At 28.7% G+C, this 19,194-nt stretch overlaps 4 protein-coding genes and 1 long non-coding RNA gene across 8 annotated transcripts; 1 reads left to right on the top strand and 4 right to left on the bottom strand.

Moving 5' to 3' along the window:
• Positions 1-126: 126 nt before the first annotated feature.
• On the bottom strand, positions 127-1,854 carry LOC140674449 (dynactin subunit 3). 2 transcript variants are annotated; one of them, XM_072907980.1, is made up of 2 exons: positions 1,569-1,721; positions 127-1,336 (listed from the first exon to the last, which is right to left on the bottom strand). In XM_072907980.1, the coding sequence occupies exon 2, from the start codon at positions 1,326-1,328 to the stop codon at positions 759-761; it is 570 nt and encodes a 189-aa protein (XP_072764081.1). In that variant the 5' UTR covers positions 1,329-1,336; positions 1,569-1,721; the 3' UTR covers positions 127-758. The 2 variants fall into 2 exon arrangements, with proteins under 2 accessions (XP_072764081.1, XP_072764080.1); XM_072907979.1 differs by lacking the exon at positions 1,569-1,721 and adding an exon at positions 1,732-1,854 and having other exon boundaries at positions 130-1,336.
• Positions 1,855-3,666: 1,812 nt separating this feature from the next.
• Hs6st (heparan sulfate 6-O-sulfotransferase) lies at positions 3,667-8,106 on the top strand. Its single transcript, XM_072908371.1, has 4 exons — positions 3,667-4,430; positions 5,403-5,806; positions 6,171-6,350; positions 7,375-8,106. Exons 1-4 carry the CDS (start codon positions 3,875-3,877, stop codon positions 7,684-7,686), a joined length of 1,452 nt encoding a protein of 483 aa, XP_072764472.1. The 5' UTR covers positions 3,667-3,874; the 3' UTR covers positions 7,687-8,106.
• A 2,516-nt stretch (positions 8,107-10,622) lies between these two features.
• LOC140674513 (SPRY domain-containing protein 7) lies at positions 10,623-12,700 on the bottom strand. The gene is made up of 4 exons (XM_072908099.1): positions 12,252-12,700; positions 11,560-11,837; positions 11,313-11,415; positions 10,623-11,239 (listed from the first exon to the last, which is right to left on the bottom strand). Exons 1-4 carry the CDS (start codon positions 12,352-12,354, stop codon positions 11,142-11,144), a joined length of 582 nt encoding a protein of 193 aa, XP_072764200.1. The 5' UTR covers positions 12,355-12,700; the 3' UTR covers positions 10,623-11,141.
• Positions 12,701-12,846: 146 nt separating this feature from the next.
• On the bottom strand, positions 12,847-14,554 carry Rpl35a (ribosomal protein L35A). Of its 3 annotated transcripts, none has more exons than XM_072908101.1 (4): positions 14,486-14,554; positions 13,766-14,008; positions 13,153-13,311; positions 12,847-12,925 (listed from the first exon to the last, which is right to left on the bottom strand). In XM_072908101.1, exons 2-4 carry the CDS (start codon positions 14,003-14,005, stop codon positions 12,902-12,904), a joined length of 423 nt encoding a protein of 140 aa, XP_072764202.1. In that variant the 5' UTR covers positions 14,006-14,008; positions 14,486-14,554; the 3' UTR covers positions 12,847-12,901. The 3 variants fall into 3 exon arrangements, with proteins under 3 accessions (XP_072764202.1, XP_072764203.1, XP_072764201.1); XM_072908102.1 differs by lacking the exon at positions 14,486-14,554 and adding an exon at positions 14,317-14,452; XM_072908100.1 differs by lacking the exon at positions 14,486-14,554 and adding an exon at positions 14,333-14,377.
• Positions 14,555-14,975: 421 nt separating this feature from the next.
• Positions 14,976-16,495, bottom strand: LOC140674625 (uncharacterized). The gene is made up of 4 exons (XR_012048261.1): positions 16,270-16,495; positions 16,002-16,149; positions 15,521-15,688; positions 14,976-15,172 (listed from the first exon to the last, which is right to left on the bottom strand). It is a non-coding gene; the product is annotated as an uncharacterized lncRNA (long non-coding RNA).
• Between the last annotated feature and the right edge of the window lie 2,699 nt (positions 16,496-19,194).

Here is a 19,194-nt window from a genome sequence, read left to right as displayed (position 1 = left end):
ATATATATATATATATATATATATATATATATATATATATACAAGAGAAAATGAAGGATAACAAAATTACAAACTGATTTATAATTAAGGAAATATTATGTAAATATTGTATAAAGCAATTGTTTATTATGAATAATATGGTATAAGAGTTTATTAGTGAAATGGGTCTCTTAAATTCACACTTTTTATAAATAAAATTCCTATCTATTATTATATGTACATGAAATTAACTATTACCAAGCTAAAAATTAAAAAAATTTTTGTGATTTTGAATATTTCCAAAATATAATTTTGTATATCGATTTAAAATAATTATTTAACACAAGAGACACCAATACATAATATACAATATATGTCTGATTACATACGAATCAACCGTTTGTCTCAGAAATCCTAAATAAGGATTCCTGAAATGAACATGAATAGAATTAAGTAGATAGGATAACTGTATATAATATATGACTATTTTAATAAAATACATTGTTATAGAAATTAAACGGTATGTTCACATATGCATAGTCATTGCGAAATGCGTATTTTTATATTTCAAATAAAAATGATAAATAAAACATATTTTAAACAGACCATCCAATATTTTCTTTTTCCATTTTAAATTGCTTCTATAAAATATTATTAAATTAAAAATATTGATAAAACTGAATTTGCACTATATATAGATACTAAACATAACTTGCACTAAAATACAATATCAATAATAAATTAGTTACGTAATTAATTATTATTGGACAATTATTTCTTCAATCATCTGTTTGTTTTTTTGGTTTAGCTGCTATTTCAGCAGCCGTAACTGCAGCATCTAAAGTGATTAATGATTCTGATATACTACTTATGACTGCATTATATTTAGACAAAAGATCGTGTATGTGAGTGCTTAGTTCTTTAGAATCCTCATGCGCTTTGAGATATGACAATGATATCTTGTTAAATGTGCTATTTAATTCAGGCACATTTTTTATACGTTCTGATTCTAATACAGGCAAGAGTTCCTGCACTTTGGTTAACAGGTTGTCATTCTCTATAATCTCTGGCTCCATCGTCAGTAGCAATTGTGCTTTAGCACTTACAGGTATATCAAAATCTTCAGAAACAGGTTCCAGGTAGTTATTTAATTCTGGCAATCGTTTGATAATTGCATTTGGCTTTTCTCTGCCCGATAATGCCGAAGAGATTAGTGAGTTGACTTCAAGAAGACGTTCAATGATAGCGTTTGGTGGTACAGGATCATCGATACTAATTGTTTTACCAAGCCCATATACTTGCTTCTCTAAATTAGCAATTCTGTCTTCTAGCAACTTGACGGATGACATCTTAAAAGCTGAAATACAATAGTATACATAAAATATATATAAAAAAGTTCTTTACACATTATTTATTATAACAATAACTAGATAAATCATGAAATCATGAACCAATTATTGATTTTTTACTTCTCTTAAAATATACTCTTTAAAATATACGTACAAATTGTATATCTTATTAATTCAATTAATATAAATTGATTTAAAATAATAGAATATATATATTTAGCGATTCTGTATATTAATTACCAGATATTTTTAATAAATATTTATTTCGAACAACAAGATGCAAAATGTTTTTTAATTCGTACGAAATGTTCCATTTTACTAATTTTTATTGCCTGAGATGTTGCATATTCTCATTCAGATACATAAATTATATGATAATAGATGAAATCCATAGACTACTTACTTTGTTATTAAAAATCCAAATTCGATGAAATCGATGTTTGACAGAATCTTGGAGGTTATCTCTCTTGTCACTCACTTGACATGCGCATGCGCAATGCGCATGCGCAATGCGCACGCGTGACCACGTGATCACTTTTAATTTGAAAATATTATTTCATTATGCGACGATCAACTTTATGGAATATATCAGATACAATCGATTTCCATATTATAATTTTTCGCATATAAATATAAAATATAAAATGTCAGATCTCAGATTATATGCTTTATACTCTGTAATCATTATGCTACGCACATGAGCATTGATTGAGAAATGATATGCTACGCGCTATCTGGAGCACGAATATTAATTATTTATATGCAAATTACAAAACATGCACATAAAAACGTTCGATAAAATTATTCGCTATTATATTTCGATCTTTGAAAATTGCATTCAAAAGGAAATGCGACTACTTTATTATACAGACAGGTCAATGATTTTAAATTTCTAAATTTTAAATCTACATATTTATACGTATATATGTTTCACGGATCAAATATCAATTAAATAAATACTAATGCGTAAGAATAATTCATACAATCTATCTAATCGTGATCTCATCACGATACATGCAAATGAATTTTATTATACTTACCTTTTTTCCTGGCGCGTAATTTTCCCATTTCTTGCCGCCATATTCAGGGTTAAATTTGAAAAGGATTTTATCTCTCGATCGCCTTTGCTTCGATTTACTCCAAGTGTTTTCGCACTTTTATATATATGTCATTTTGCACATTCCTACTTTATACTTTATGTTTTTCACACACAAAATGCAATCTCATATTATTATTACATATTTAATTTATTTCACTTGCGTGGCGCCCGCGGTCAAGTCTCGAACCGGATGCTCGACGCGTTGACACTTGACACCAGACGCGCCACGCGCCGCGCCTGTGTGTTTACAATTTTTGTATCATGAATTTATCTACGAATTGTCATAGATCATCTGTTATTCGTTTGCTCTTTCTACACTCAATTTTCGATGCCTTTCTCTCCAATGCTCGAATATACATACATCCATCTCGTTTCAAGAATGTAGAAACTTGTAGGAATTGCAAATCAAACGAACAAATCTAATAAACACATATCGGTTTAACATCTAGTTTATACATTTTCGAAGACTGAATTATTGACATAGGAACTTTTTATAGACTAGATTTCTTTCTGATAATTCTTCTAATTTATCTGTTTTTTTAGGAAATAAAAAAACAGGAAATCTCCTTTTTTTATGAAATATTACAATTATAAATGAAAAAGAAAATCTTCGTGTCAGAAGAAGGTGAGGTTATAGTATAATAAAATCCACATCGTGAAATTAATTTTATTAATTAATAAATTGAATTTTTCATATTTCTTTTCGATATATTTGTACCATTTAATATCTTTAATTCGCGGAAAATTCAAGACAAATTTTTATATATAATTTTATGTGCCACATATAATATATTGATTATTTAAAAATGCAGTGTATAACATATAAAATTGGTAAATAGAATTTTAGCTTGAATTTGCGAGTTATATATATATAGTCTAAATGAGCTTTTCACATTCATTATTTTTTCTATTCTTTCAAAACGTGTATGCAATAAATTTCCCATTGCATATATATAAAAAACATTCGCGTTAAAATTGATAAAAAATAAATATGTATAAAAAATCTAACTAATTAATTAATCTTTACAAAGTAAAATTTATTATAAAATTGTGTATTTAAGTAAGTAAAATCATATCTTTTTTTTTTTTCTATGCAGCTCTTTATTTTCACATCGTAAATGACAGCGTCGAGAATGTTCTTTCTATCTGAAGTTTATGTTTTCTAAAGCCATCAGCGACGCATATACAACTCCAGACTCCAGACGCGCGGCAGGGAACCATGAACGGATCGCGGGAAATGACGGGAGACGGGATGACGGTGAGCGGGGGCGGAGAACGGAGATAGAGAGCATCTGTCATGGCCGACGCTCGGTTGGCGAGCGTAGTTACGGTCGGATCGCATAAGCGAGCAGTGGTGTACGACGGTACGTCGTTCTCCAAAGAGAGTGACTGAGAAGAGGGTGGTGAGGCCGGAGACGCGACGCGAGACTCATAATAATGGGTGATAATGGGCAGACGAGCGGGTGCCGATGCGAGGATAGACGCTACTACTAGCGTGCTCGAGGTGCTCGTCGTGTCGGCTGTGGAGGTGGAGGAGGAGGAGAAGGAGGAGAAGGATCCGGTGCGAGAGGTGTACTTATGCGACGGAAGGTCCGCGACAATAACAACAACAACGACGACGACGATGATGATGGAGTCGCGGCATCCGCGTAGGGCCCGCTTGCGTCGCGTCGTCGGGGTATGTCTGTTTCTGGCATTGACCGGGATCGTCTACCTGGGCTACTTCTGTCCGGATCACGTGTGCGCCCTGACCAATCGCGAGATCAAGGAATCCGTCAGGGTATCCGAGAGCCTGTCCGGGAGCCCCATCGTCGGGGGCTCCGCCGCACTGTCTTCCGTGTCCATCGAGTTTGACAAAAACGGCCTGCTCTCGGTGCATCCCGCCTTCAAGCTGCAGAGCATCCAGGGCAGTCTCGGCTACGACGATGTTTTCGCCAATGACACTTTCCAGTTTGACATAAATGCTCACGACGTCATGGTATTTTTGCATATACAGAAAACTGGTGAGTTTACGTCAATAAATTCTACTATGTTTTGTCTATACGCGAGAGAGCAAATAATCTTTGATTGTTACGTCTGTTTCTTGGAGTCGTAAAGAATTTACTAGAAGTGTTAAACAGAATTGATTTACATCAAAACATAATTTTTTTTATCAAATTTAGGCTGAACAAAGTTTTATATTTTTTCACTTTTGCACTTTATTTATTTATGATTATTAATATACATATATAAATACATTTTATCAAAGAAATTATATATGTTAATTATTCTTTATAAAAAAAAAATTACATCAAATTGAATTAATATAAATAAAAAATATATTAATTTTAAAAATATCTTTTTATTTATATTAATTCAATTTAATGCTATTTTTTATAAAAAATAAATTAAGATATTATAAAGAATGAATTTTTGTATAAAGAAAGATATGAATATGCCTGATGAATAATGCAATAATTCAAGTGTCACACATTGGCTAGAAGAGACGATAATATTGTAACATTGTATTGTTTTACTTTTGTCCAAATATATTGTATAATTTAGACAAAAGTAAAACAATACAATGTTACGTTCTTGTCTTCTCTTCTAGCCAATGTATGACACTTGAATTATTGCATTATTCATCAGGCATATTTCAATCCTTAGGCCCTATCAGAAGAAAGAAAGAAAGAATAATTCAGGGATGTGAAGTTACTTAGTATGCTATGTGCTTACATCCTATCTTTTCTTTCTCTTTGTATTCATAAATTTTCTCCATTAAAGTGCATCTTATTATAATACTACTTGCTATTGTGTCAATTCTAATTTAAAAATATTTAATTAAAGTAATATATATATATATATATTAAATAATAAAAATTATTAAAGTTTATGAATACGTTACACATAAACAATTTTTTAATTATTAATTTAGACTAATATAATATAAATATATGTTATGTGCAAGATATCTAATATTGTTATTTTGTTGAAAGGTGGAACATTATTTGGAAAACATCTGGTACGAGACCTAGAGTTACAAAGACCATGTTCGTGCCAACGACGACGAAAGCGTTGCTTCTGTTTCCGTCCAAATCGTAACGAAAACTGGTTATTTTCACGATATTCGACCGGCTGGAAGTGCGGTCTACACGCGGATTGGACTGAATTGACAAATTGTGTAGACACAGAGCTCAATAAAATTGAAGGGGAAGGCATCAAACGCCGTTACTTTTACCTAACTATCATAAGAGATCCCGTCGCGAGATACCTCTCCGAGTTCAAGCATGTTCAAAGAGGTGCTACGTGGAGAGGTGCTCGTCATTGGTGCGGAGGTACTCAAGCAAATATACCCCAATGTTACAACGGTTCCAGTTGGAAAAACGTCACTTTAGAACAGGTAATCACAATTTTTTTTTTGTAGAATCCGCTAAAAAGCATTTTTTCTTATGCTTAGCTAGTCTGTATCTTTGCTCATTTTGTACTTGTAATATGGACTCCTTTCATGGATTAATAACTCATATGTTGTCTAGGAATACACACATTAAGATAAGTTTCTTATCTTAATAAAACCTGCCTTTTTTATTTCGGACGTAGTTTTATTTTCTGTCAGATAACTTTATGCCCTCTTTCATAATAAGTGCATTGTGCTTATGACTTGTTATTCACATAAACACTGGAAACGAAATTTTATTCCAATAAAAAGATTAGAAATAGAAATGTTAATATAGATTGGGAAATAATAGAATTATTTTATTTTGCAGTTTATGGCGTGTCCTTACAATTTGGCGAGTAATCGTCAAACTAGAATGCTGGCAGATCTGTCCATAGTTGGCTGCTATAATTCTACTCTTAGCAGCACTGACAGAGATCGTTTAATGTTGGCCAGTGCTAAGCACAATTTGCAGTACATGCCTTTCTTCATGTTGACTGAATATCAGAAGGTATGCAATAATTTATAAATATATTCGTCATAATTTGTATTGCCATTTTATCATAATTATTATAAATATTTATGTTACTCCTGTTAAAATATCTCTTATAATATCAGTATAATGGTCCTTATATCAAAGCAACTTTTTATCGACTATGAAACATGTTACGATATAGTCAATAAAATATATTTAAAATATTATGTAGCTAATCTAATATGCAGAATAATGCAGAAATCAATTGCAACAGTTTCCTGTACGAATATGCATTGTAGCTATACTATATAAAGTTGTTATTCTTATACATCACGTTCGTGGCTTGAATGCTTAAGAATAGACGTTTTAATGTAAATATTTATACAAGTTCCCTTCTTCTAACATCTGTGGGCAATAGGTTTATTCTATAAACTATCCATTCCAACTGTTCTTTAGATTCTTAGTTTTATTATAGTTATTCCATGTTTGGTGTCCACTTGAAAAATATTTAAAAACTCGTTATTTTTCTCTATATATGTTTTTTAAAAAATACCATTTTTTGCTAAAATAATGCTACATAATTATAGATAATTCTAAAAGTATGTTTTTTTTTTAATGTAATATAGAATCATGTACTAACATGTGTCGCATATTAATTTTTTATAGCATAATAGATTATCATTGATAAATTTTCTAGTTATCATATGTAATAACCCTTTTTATTCTGATTTCTCCATAATAAATCGATAAATTAAAATGTTGTTAGCCTTGATATTTGCTCATGGGCTTGGCATAAAAATATTCAATAACATATAATTATTAGAGAATTTGTATTAAAAAATTCAAATTATTATTAAAAGATGTTATTGATACAATATATTGTTTTAATTAATATTTATAATATATTTATATTAGAATAAACAATATATATAGTGTGTATGTATGTGTGTGATAATAATTAATATGTATTACTGATTATATAAATATATACATATAGATGTTTTAATATTAAATTATTTATATATTATTTTACACTAATAACAAAATTTTATTACATTAGGTGGGGCAGTATACCTTTGAGGAAACGTTTAAGATGCGATTTGCAGTTGCCTTTGAACAACATAATGCTACCCTCAGCGCAGCTACTATGGCAACTCTTAGCGCAGAACAATTGGACACTGTACGTAGGCTCAATAGTCTGGATCTGGAGCTCTACGAATTTGCAAAGAATCTCGCTTTTCAAAGATTTAAACGGCTTAGAGATCGTGATCCACATTTCGTACAACGATTCCAACATCTTGGTGAATTACCATCAAGGCAAAGTGTTACAGAATTTAATTGGGATTCCGTCATTGAAGATACTACAGAGTAATATGTGAGTATGTTATTAAGAAATCTCTACCGACGCCAACCATTACTCTAGCTCTGAGTATCTTAGGGAAATGCCCTTGAAACAGAATGATTTATAAATCATGTTGCTATCTACGTAAAATTTACCAAAAGCATAGAAATGTACTTGGATGAGACCAAAGAGAAATCCGAGAATCTTGTGATGAACTTGGCTATTCTATCAGCAGCTAAAAGTATAAAAGTTGCAATGTATTATTTGCAAAAGTTTTCTATGATTCATAAAATATTTGTACACTATAAAGGTTCTTCCGCATATAACTAACATATCTTTGCTTATGATTCTACAGATAAAATTGTTAATTTTTTACAAGATTTATCTGTAAACTGAATTATTGCCATATGCGCCAAATGATTTTCTTCAAATTAATTTGTACATACATTTATTTTTAATTAATTTATATATTTTGGATTCATATATACATATATATATATATAAATATATATATATATATATATATATATATATATATATATATATATAATTTGTTTCTAGTTTCAATTTATGAATTTACATAAATAGGTTTTATAAATGTTGACGTGAATAAACTCATATTTTAATTGAGTATAACATACTATATATTATACAAGTCATAATTTTAATTACATATAAGAAAAAAATAAGAAAAGTAATATTTAAAAGCAAAATAGAATACCATTATTTTTGTTAATTTATATTATTTATAAAAGTTTTACTGCTGAATTTCCGAGAATATTTTCACAAAAAGTTTATATTTTCTAGATGTATTGAATTAATTTAGTTTCTCGTTCAAAACTAAATCAATCATTCATTATTTTAGTTTTTCTTTCAAAACTAAATTAATTCAACATGCCTATTTATCCACATGAATTAATCTACATTATTGAAGTAATAAGTAAAAAATTTAATGTGATGTAAAATGTTATGTAAAATGTTAAGATTTGAATATTGAAATAAGAATAGTACGTTTATAAGAAAAAAAAATACAAATCAGCAAAACTGCAACTTGAAATGCAAGAGTGTTGCATATAAAGATAATCATTGAGTAATCATATTTACATTGGACACATTATATTGAATTTATAATATCTGTTCTCTGGATGTCCATGTAACAAATGCTAATTATTGCACAAATATTCTAGCTATATTAAAAGAGAAATTGTGTTTTAGTTAAAGATGTAAAAAGAGCATGCAAGATCTTCAATTATTTTGCACACTATTATTTACAACAGAAAACTAAGAAATAGAAATAATAATGATAGTTTCAACATTTAGTAAAATTTTATGCATTAAATAATTTTTTACATCGGTAGCACGTATTGTAACTAAAAAAGATGCACACACAGAGGTTTTCAATTACTTTTGTAAATATATATTTCTAAAATTATATATATATTTTTTAATCAAATTATTTGCATATGATTGAAACGAGATCCGTTAGCTTTTGAAGCTAACATTTGATATAGTTTAAGTAATAAAATATTGACTATAATAAGCCATATGTAAATTAAGGTATAAAAGATATAAAATGGGAAAAGAGTGTCCATTTTCAATCGTTGATCTGCACATTGCTCGAGAAACGATAATTAACGGTCCTACACTTGATTAATGTAAAATGTTACGCTGTTCATTAATTATGATATTATTTTGTGCTGAAAGAAGTATTCTCTCAACGCGCAATTTAATTTAATTATATCGAAAGTGCTCATATATTTCAGAAAGTCATTTAGATTATTTTATCACAGGCCTATATAATTTAATTACAAGCAACAGTATAATGTATTGGATGATCATCATTATTATTGCTATATTAAAGTTAATCTTACTATTTTAACACGATTACTAATTCGACATACAACAAAAGTTGTAAGTGCAATAAGACTTGCGATGTGTTACCATTATAAATATCTCATATCATTCAGTCATAATATAAATTATAAAAATAAACGATTAGTTATATTAGCTAATAATTAAAGTATAGGCAAAGGCTCTCTGAATAATAATGGTCTTTCGAATGAATACAATACGTATATATCTAATAATACATATACATAGGAAATCGAGTGCCATAAAAATCATGTAATTAAAAAAAAATTAATCATTAAAAAAATGCGCAGTTATGTTACATTTAATATATAGGGATTTAATTATGGCAGATAATGAGATTAGAGGTAATATATAAAAACTACATTGTTTCAATCGAATGACCTATTTATATATAATATATAAATATATGTAATATTAATAAGTGTGTAAAAGTATCAATAATTGTTTAAAGCTACTCTCTACTATTAAGGACCAAAGATTTAAGATGTTTCAGCAAGTACTCAGAAAGCTTGCAGCACAAACAAACAATTATAAGAAACTTTTTATACGTATTGTTAGATAAAAAAAAGGCTCATTATGTCGACGATAAGCGCAAATGATTAGTTTAACGTTTTTCATTTAGCTATCATTTCCATGTTAATAAGGGCGCTTATCTGACTGTGATCAATTCTTATATCAGAAAATATCTTGGATTATATTCTTCGAATTAAATGATAGTCTGTGGTTTATTTTGGATGCATTAGAATTTTGTAAGTTTTGATGATCTCACTAAAAATATGTTCGTTCTACATGTGCACAATAATTGAATTGTTCAAATATTCACGTGATCAATAATGTAAAAAAAGAAAAAGAAGGTGCAAGTTTTCAATATATTAGAAGGAATGAAACATTAGCTTTAATATTCATTACAATATTTGTAGAGCAAGAGAAAGGATATGAAAAGAGAAAGAGGTAGCTAATGAAATGCCATGATACTAGCCTAATGAAGCGAACAATAGGCCTAAAGCCATCGGTACCTTATTTAAGCCACTGTATATACCATACCATACTTAGTTATTTAAGGATCAATAAATCATGTATACAAGGCACACATATTTATATGTGTGATTACATCTATTATTATACAATTATACAAATAAAGGTACAGATATATTGTAAGATAGACGCAGATCGAGCTGAATAGAGCTGAATCTAACTCATTTGAATGATTAATGTTGTAAGCCCTTTAGTTTTAATAAATCTGGAGAATTCTTTCAGTTATGTAAAATCTATTTATTATAAGTCTTCTCGTCGTAGAGTATGAATCAAAAAATAGATTCTCACATAGAATTAGGCAAATTATTTATTCCACCCACTTCATTTAAATATATCCACGCATTATCATGCAATTATTATGACAAACATTTATACAATACTTTGTGACATCGTTTCTTAAATACTAAAATATTACTGACATGTCATTGTTGCCTCCTCTATTTGAGATTTGTATTCTTAACAGCTTAACTCGTATTCTTAACTTGGTTCCAATTAATTAAAATCGCGAAATGGACGAACAATATCAATTTTGACAATACAATAATTATTTCACTTTTACTTCACTTTTTATCATTCTGCTAAAGTAACGATTGCTCCAGCATTATTTTCTCAAAGCCCATTGGTGGAGCATAGACAAAATTTTCTAGAATTAAATCTAGGATGGCTCCATCATCAACTAAAAATTAAAATATTTGTTACTAAAAGTGATTATTATTACTTATTCGTTAAAATGATACAAATATACCTACCATATAACACTGGAAAAACTCGTCCCTTTATACTTATAACTGGAGCATTCATGAATTCCCCATTTAAATAAAAATTCAACTCTATATGATCATAGGATACTCCCTAAAAAAAAGTTTTTAGTTATTCTAAAGAGATTCTGCTCGCAATATAAATTTCAAAAACTACAAGTATGTATATTATTCCTTTGATTTTTTAAAATCTCTAAAAATGAACTTGTTAAAATTAAAAAACAGCAATGTGACGTACAATAACATCCCCTTCCTGTACAGGATTTTGAATCTTGTGGAGTTCTTGCTCGTTATGCCTTATGATGCCATCTGAATTGAGTGCCCAACTCTCCGAGTCCTTGCCTCCTATGGCAACATTGAGATCCGTGTCCCTCCTGGCTAGCCCGATACCCCAAATACCACCTTGCTGTATTTTTACTTCAAAATAACTTTTACTTTGGACGAGAGGGGCATTCGTTAAGGCACCACCACTTCCACATATTCTTAGACCATTTTTCACTATTACTACTTCATTTCCTACACAAAAAATTGGCACCATGTATCACAATTTTAATCAAACAATCTAGTTGGATAAATTGGTCAAATATGTACTTAAAGTAGATTTATAGATGTATAATTGTTTAAATTTAAAAAATACACTAGCTTATCAGATACATTTCAGAGGCACAGTTTTCTATTTACATGAGGATAGAGGATATATAAATCAATAATCTAAGAAAAAATTGTGCTAAATTATTGCATATTAAGTAAATATAAAATACATGAAGAAGGATAAAATTTTGAACAATTGATTGTACAATCGATATTCTCTAAAAAATAAATATGGAAAAGGTAGCACGTAAATAACGTATGTGGCATATTTCCATAGCGTTACGTCACGTCAATCATAACTCCGGCGATCTGACACTCGCGTGACGCGTTGACAGTTACCCATATGAGTCGTGTCTAAGGCGATGGGATTTCGTTCCCTCTTCGGAGCTTGAGTCGCGGCGAAGCCGAGGCCGTCGAAACAGTTTCTTAGACAACAAAACATCGTCTAGCGAGGATTTACTACTCAGTACTATTTACTATTCGTATATTCAGAGGTGCAACGAGCGCGACATCGTAACGGGAGGAGAGTCCGCTCTTTGCCTTTCTTTTTTTTTTTGTCCCTTTTCTTTGGGGGATGCCTCCCAACTTTTCGCTCAATTTTCGCCGAAATCTACTATTATGGAATCCATTCGTGAAACCTTGACACTGTTGTTGGACACCACGTTCCAACCTACGCATAAGCAAACCGCACAAAAATGGCCTCCCCTCCGAAAAACTTTGATCAATATAAATTATCTCGACGAGCTTTTATCACGTAACACGTCGCGTTTTATGATCCTTCCACGTATTTTATCGGAGGATATAAATTTTCAAGACACGTAAAGCTCTCTATAAACTTCAACGACATAAATTAAAATTTGAGGTTAGCTTAGGTTAGGATTTAAGTCGAGGATGAATAAAAGATGTGTACTTGCATATTTGAAATAAACACAAATTTCTTTTAGTACCAAAATGGTATATTTATTTCCTTATTATACAAGAGTGCGAGTTTATATCCGACTGGGATACAGCATCTGCAACATAAAACAATTTGAATTATTACTTTTATCTGAGCGATAATATTACACGCAATAAAGTTGATTGTAATGCAATTATTTATTAAAACGAAAGATCTAAAAATTATATACAAATTGTTTTTGTTTCAATGAGATATGTAAAATTACATGTATATTTGTATGAATATATAATTATAAAATTATATAAAAATATAAAATATAAATTTTTTTTTTATTTAACTCACAATTCTGATACGATGGCCCATAGCCTTGGCTGGTAGATTCCTCTTAAATTTTGCACGAACCGATCCACTTGCTCCATGGGGACGAGTGACTTTGCCCCAGATGGCTCTAACTTTTGTCTTTTTTGTAGTCTTTCCAGGTACTGGAGTCTTGTTCTTAGCCTATAGCAATGTTTATACATACATTATTTGTTATAATAATCTTAATGAATAATCTAATACTCTAATATAGATAAATCAATATACAATTTTATATCAAATTTAACTAAATTAAAAGAAAAAATATTTTGCCAATAAAAATCCTTTTTCAGGAATTTTTTTATATTTTCTTGCATTCAATTTTTTTAATATAGATAAAGTATGCAGCCAACATGTTGCCCAATTTTTCCTGATTTCCAAATTAATTTTGTAATAAAGTCAAAGGGTTTCAAGTCTGATAGTTTAGAGTTCATTTTCTTTGAAACGATAATAGATTATATTCTGAAACTTATATATGTATAATCTTTGTAATGTTAAACTTGTGTATGTATTATCTTTGGTTTTAATTAGGAAATTGACTGAAGAAAAATTGGGGATCATCGCCAATGGCACCTTTTTATGCGGAGATAGTTTATACCTTATATACATAGACACATCGTTTTCCTACATAGAAATCAGAGTCTGCTTTAGTACCAGCTCCTTCAATTTTGAGCAATGCGGTATGTTCATGTTGGTTGCGTAATCCACGTTTATAACCGGTAAAAATGGCCTTCGCATACAGACGTCCGTGTCTCTTGAAGGGCCTCTTCCTCAGAGTCACCATCGGATCTTCCGCAGCGCCTTCCTTCGTCTTAGGTGTTTTCGGTTTGCTTGTCATTTTCTAATAAAAAAAAAAAGAAAATTCAGCAATAGAATAAAAATCACACAAACATTCCTCGAATAAAAAAAAGACATATATAATATTTTCTATTATATAATAGAATATTATTCTACATTATAAAATATTATAAATATTCTATTTATACAAAATCAACAGAGCACTTTGTGGTTATGTTCAACATAGTGAAAAACTACAATTTAGTGAAAAAACATTTTGTCAGAAATTATACGAAATATGTATAAGATTCGATATTTTTCTAAATGTAACAATATTGAATTTATATATAATTTATTATTAAACACATGTACATATTTCTATAGTCACACTATGAACGCTAAATGCCACATGAAACATGTCACGGTAATCCACGTGAATCACTGGAAATCGAGTAACAATATTGAAAAACAAATAATTGTACAATAATCTGACATAATATTTTACAAAGTGTCACTTTTATTTGCGAGAAAAATTAATTACGTGAATCAAATTTTATTGTTAATTTCAGACTTTGTCAGAGAAAAACGTACCAAACGTGTACCATAAATTAAAAGAAACACAAGTTGGAACAAGAAACCACAGGAAACTTTATGTCCCTCTGTTGGCAGAAAATACAACGAAATAGCATGTCTCGTGATAATCACATTCTTGAGAACAGGATTTGAATGTCGTATATATATATATATAAATGTAATGTCACCGACGAGATATTATCATATAATGTCAAAATTACTGTTGAAAATTAATAGATAATAGATGAGATTTTTGCTTATATCAATACGATCATACAGAATTTATCAGAATAGATTGAAATGAATAAAAGGAAAGATACAGAGTATAAATATATAATAGCGTTTTTTCGAGTAAAGTATTATAGTAATTAATAATAACGTCATCTTTGCATTACATCAATGATTTCAATTATATGTTATAAATCAAAATTAAAGATGATAAGAGCATACAAAAAAGATATTGTTTTAAGATATTTAAAGCATATTTATTACAGACGAATTACTATACATATACATTCGTCTACACATACAAACTAATGTTAATAAACTTTCAATGTTTGAATACGTCATATATATTCATTAAACTTCCCTTCGGACTTTTTAAGAGAATGATTTTGATAGTTTGATTTATTAGTAGTGGTTAGGGAACTGGCCTCTGAAAATAATGAAAAAAACGTAATTTTATATATATATATATATATATATATATATATATATGTATATATTGATTGAAATAATTTGACATTTTATATACACACTACACATTTCGTTCTTATATTGAATCTCTTTTATTAACTCTACGATATGACATGCTAGCAGTTTCCCCTTTATTATCAATGCAGTTTTCAATAAAAATTTAACACATTGTATGTAAGAAAAAAGAATTATTATTTTTTATTAGTTTGAATCCGCATACAATGTATATAATATTAATCAAATTGTAATAATTTTATTATTAAAATGTAATCGAAAATATAAAGTTGTAATTAGTTACGCGACTTACATAAATAGCGTAGGAAGTAACATCTGCATTCACCGTACTTGCATTGTCCTGCACTTAAGCCTTCGTCATAAATACATTTACTATTGCAATTATTATTATTAAAAATACGATCACCACCAGTACAAAGATTATCGAGTTGTTTGACAAATATGAATTTGCTTTTGTCTGCTGTTATAATATAAAATGGTGTTATAATATTAAAACAAAATCACAATACTAATAAAGATATAGTTATTAATATTTAAAAAGTTAAAGTAATTACAAAATATAAAGTAAAAATATAGACTTAAATATATTTGAATTATTTTTAATGTAATATAAAAAAAACATGAAAACAAGAAAACTGTCGCACATATTATATTTAATTTAGACACGCATAACACATCATCATTTGCGTGTGAACATTCTCATTAGACTGTATATTTGCGTTTAAAAAATTAAATTATGAAACTGTAAATATATTTAGCTTCTGATTATATACCTTCATCAAGAAATGCGACGACGCCCGCAGTCACGACCAAAAGAGCGAACACGTAGATCTTCATCTTGAGGCGATGAATATTTCCCAAAACTTGTAGTAGAATCAGCGTTATCCAAAAGTGATACGGGATGACAGTTTCGCTGCGACTCTATACAGACAATTGTCAATTTAACACCCTTCTCGTCCATACTCCTTACATTGATAATTTAAGACTTCTCGATACTATTGAAAAGCATTCATTATAAAAAATAAACAGTTAATCTCTTACCTCCTGTATGCGAATAGAGTTGAGGATCCCGGGTAATCTCGGTCTAATCTAATTATGTTTAAGAAATTATTGACAGATAAATTCTTATTACTTAATTATCGCGAACAAGACTATAGCACACAAGCATACTATCTCTTTGCGTCCCAAGATCAAATGCACGGGAGCGGTCGTCCGAAGGAGATTTTATACCGTAAGTATTCGAGAATCTTCTAGAATGTTTTTGATTTGTTCGTTGAGTGATGTATAGAAAGTCAATTTTAAAATTGTTATTCTGCTTTAATGTTATTTTTTTGAGTTCCTTCGGACGACCGCTACATGACAAAGTCGAATACGAATCGAGTCGAAAAGGCGACTTTTGATTCGCGAAGCATGACTTCGAGGCGCACTAGGATTAGACGGCGTTATAATGCAATTACAATTTAGTGTGCTTGACAGCTTTATTCTTTTTTTTGACATTAATTATAATATTTTCTCGATCTCTAACACCTTCCATGAGCCAAATAACATCTATCACAAATTCTTTCGCATTTTAAGCACGCGATTTATATACTAATAAATGATATTAAAATTATAATAGTGGAGACATAGTTCAATGATAATAAACATGATGGTTTTCCCGAGTAGAAATGTTTCATCGGAATTTCTTTGTTTAGAAATCATACAGAGTAAACATAATATTTTTATTAAAAATAGCACATCCATGAAATTACAGTTGTAAAAATTGATTGTTCACATCGCGATTTTACTTCCTCAGATTATAATATTATATATTTTAATTTATACTTATAACGATTGCATTAACAACAAACAATGTCTTTTTACGACTTTTTTTTCATTAATGTTATATGATAGTAATAAAAAATATTTTATTTTATATTTCAATATTTATTTTATAATTTAACATATAACATTTAAGTATACTTTTATTCAAAAGTTATCAACTTTTCTTTATTAATTTGCAACGCTCAGTGAAAAGAATAACAATAAATAATTTTACAATTAATGTATTACTTTTATTATTAATATTTGAGAATAACTGAAAACAATAGTCAAAATACTTTGAATTTGCTTCCAAAATTATAATATGTTAGAAATTTATCTTTGATCTTTTACATTGCGAAATATATTTATTTTACAATATATATACCAAACTTTTAATCATATATGTTAACAATATATACCATACTTTTAGTTATATTAGCTGTTGCTTACACACATTTTAAATACCTAAATGCCGTCAGCTATAAATCACGTTGCGTGCAGATAAAGATAATATTTATGCGATCTATTAAAACAAACAAACCATGCATCGAACGCTGCCATGGCCAATGGCTATCGCTATAGTGAACAGAATAGCGAGCAAATAAATTCTCATATTGTCGAAAAACAAAACATCGTCTCTAGAATTTCAATCGATCGCGTTGTATGCATACTTAAATAACGATGCAAACGTGTTATCTTGAAACTGATTTGTATAATAATTGCTTTTTTGACTCCTTTTTCCTATATTTACTTTCGATTAGATATTAAGATACATGATAGATATTCCTCGATAAAACTTAATTTTGTTACTTTGTAAAAACTATTGCAATATTTACTTTTTACTATTGCATATTAATTAATATTTATAATTAAATAATATTACACCAATCTTTCGAAATAGATTATCATACATTATGACTACTGCATTAAAAATTTTACATTAATGATTTCGATTATATGTTATAAATCAAAATTAAAGATGATTTTCAATCACAGATATTCTCTCTTTCGTATTTATTATACGTAAAACAATATAATAAAACATGTTGTTATATAATAATTATGTAATTAAATAAACAACATGTGAAAAAATTACTTCCTTAAATACTGTATTTTTTAGATTCCATATTTTTTTATCTATTTAGACAAATTGTACTTAATTTTTTTTTTATTTCTGACTGTCAATAGTTACGTGACAAAAAAGTAGGAGATTGTATAAATTCATTCTAATTTTGAAAACCTCAATTAAATAATTTAATATGTAAATTAATAATTATATAATTACACATAAATAAGATATAATATAGACTAAACAGTGAAAGCTTCTTCGCGAATTCACTATTCGCGTTTTCGATATTCGCGGAGTAAAAAGCCACTCTTTTCATTTACGACCAGAAAATTCCATATTTGCGGTCAAATTATCAGTTCTATTTTATTATCTTTGTGAATTTTTCATAAACACATTGATATCAATCGAGAGAGAGAAATTTGATTTTTAAAAGAAAGATAGAAAAAGCAATGGCCAAATATAACGTTGAGTTTAGAAGGCTGCAAAGTGTCATAAAATAAGACAAAAATGACCAAATTATTAAACCAATTTCTAATTAAGCGCTCAATAAATATTTAAGTAATTTTGTAGCAATTGTTGCAGTAATTATTGCAATTTTAATAACGTGGATATCAGAAAATATTATGCAATCATATTGAGTATTAGTTATGTCTAACTAATTTGTTAATTTGAAAAAAAATATTATTTTTTTAAAACGCACATACTTTTATACATTTTACCATTTCATATAAGTGTTTTCTATATTTGAAGCATTTTAATGGAATCTATTTCTCGCAAATAAGGAACTTTAAAGGTATTATCATAATTTTTTTTAGAATTGCAAATTATATTCAGAACAATAGCTTTTTTTCAAATAAAATACAGAGCAATAATTCTCTCTTAATTATAATAAATATTATGTGACTAATTTTTATTAAATATTTTATGTAAAATTCTTAAAATTGCTCAATTAAGTAATTGATAAAATTTGTATAACAAATATTATTAAATTAAGCACATCAAAATATGTTACTTATGTATTATGCAATATTTATAATCATATTTCATCACTAAAGTAATTTTTAAAGTTATACATCATAAATTATAGTAATAAT

Source organism: Anoplolepis gracilipes, chromosome 16 (assembly GCF_047496725.1).
Source record: "Anoplolepis gracilipes chromosome 16, ASM4749672v1, whole genome shotgun sequence".
Taxonomy (NCBI): domain Eukaryota; kingdom Metazoa; phylum Arthropoda; class Insecta; order Hymenoptera; family Formicidae; genus Anoplolepis; species Anoplolepis gracilipes.
Note: the sequence above shows the minus strand (reverse complement) of the source record. Positions and strands in the feature narration are given on the sequence as shown.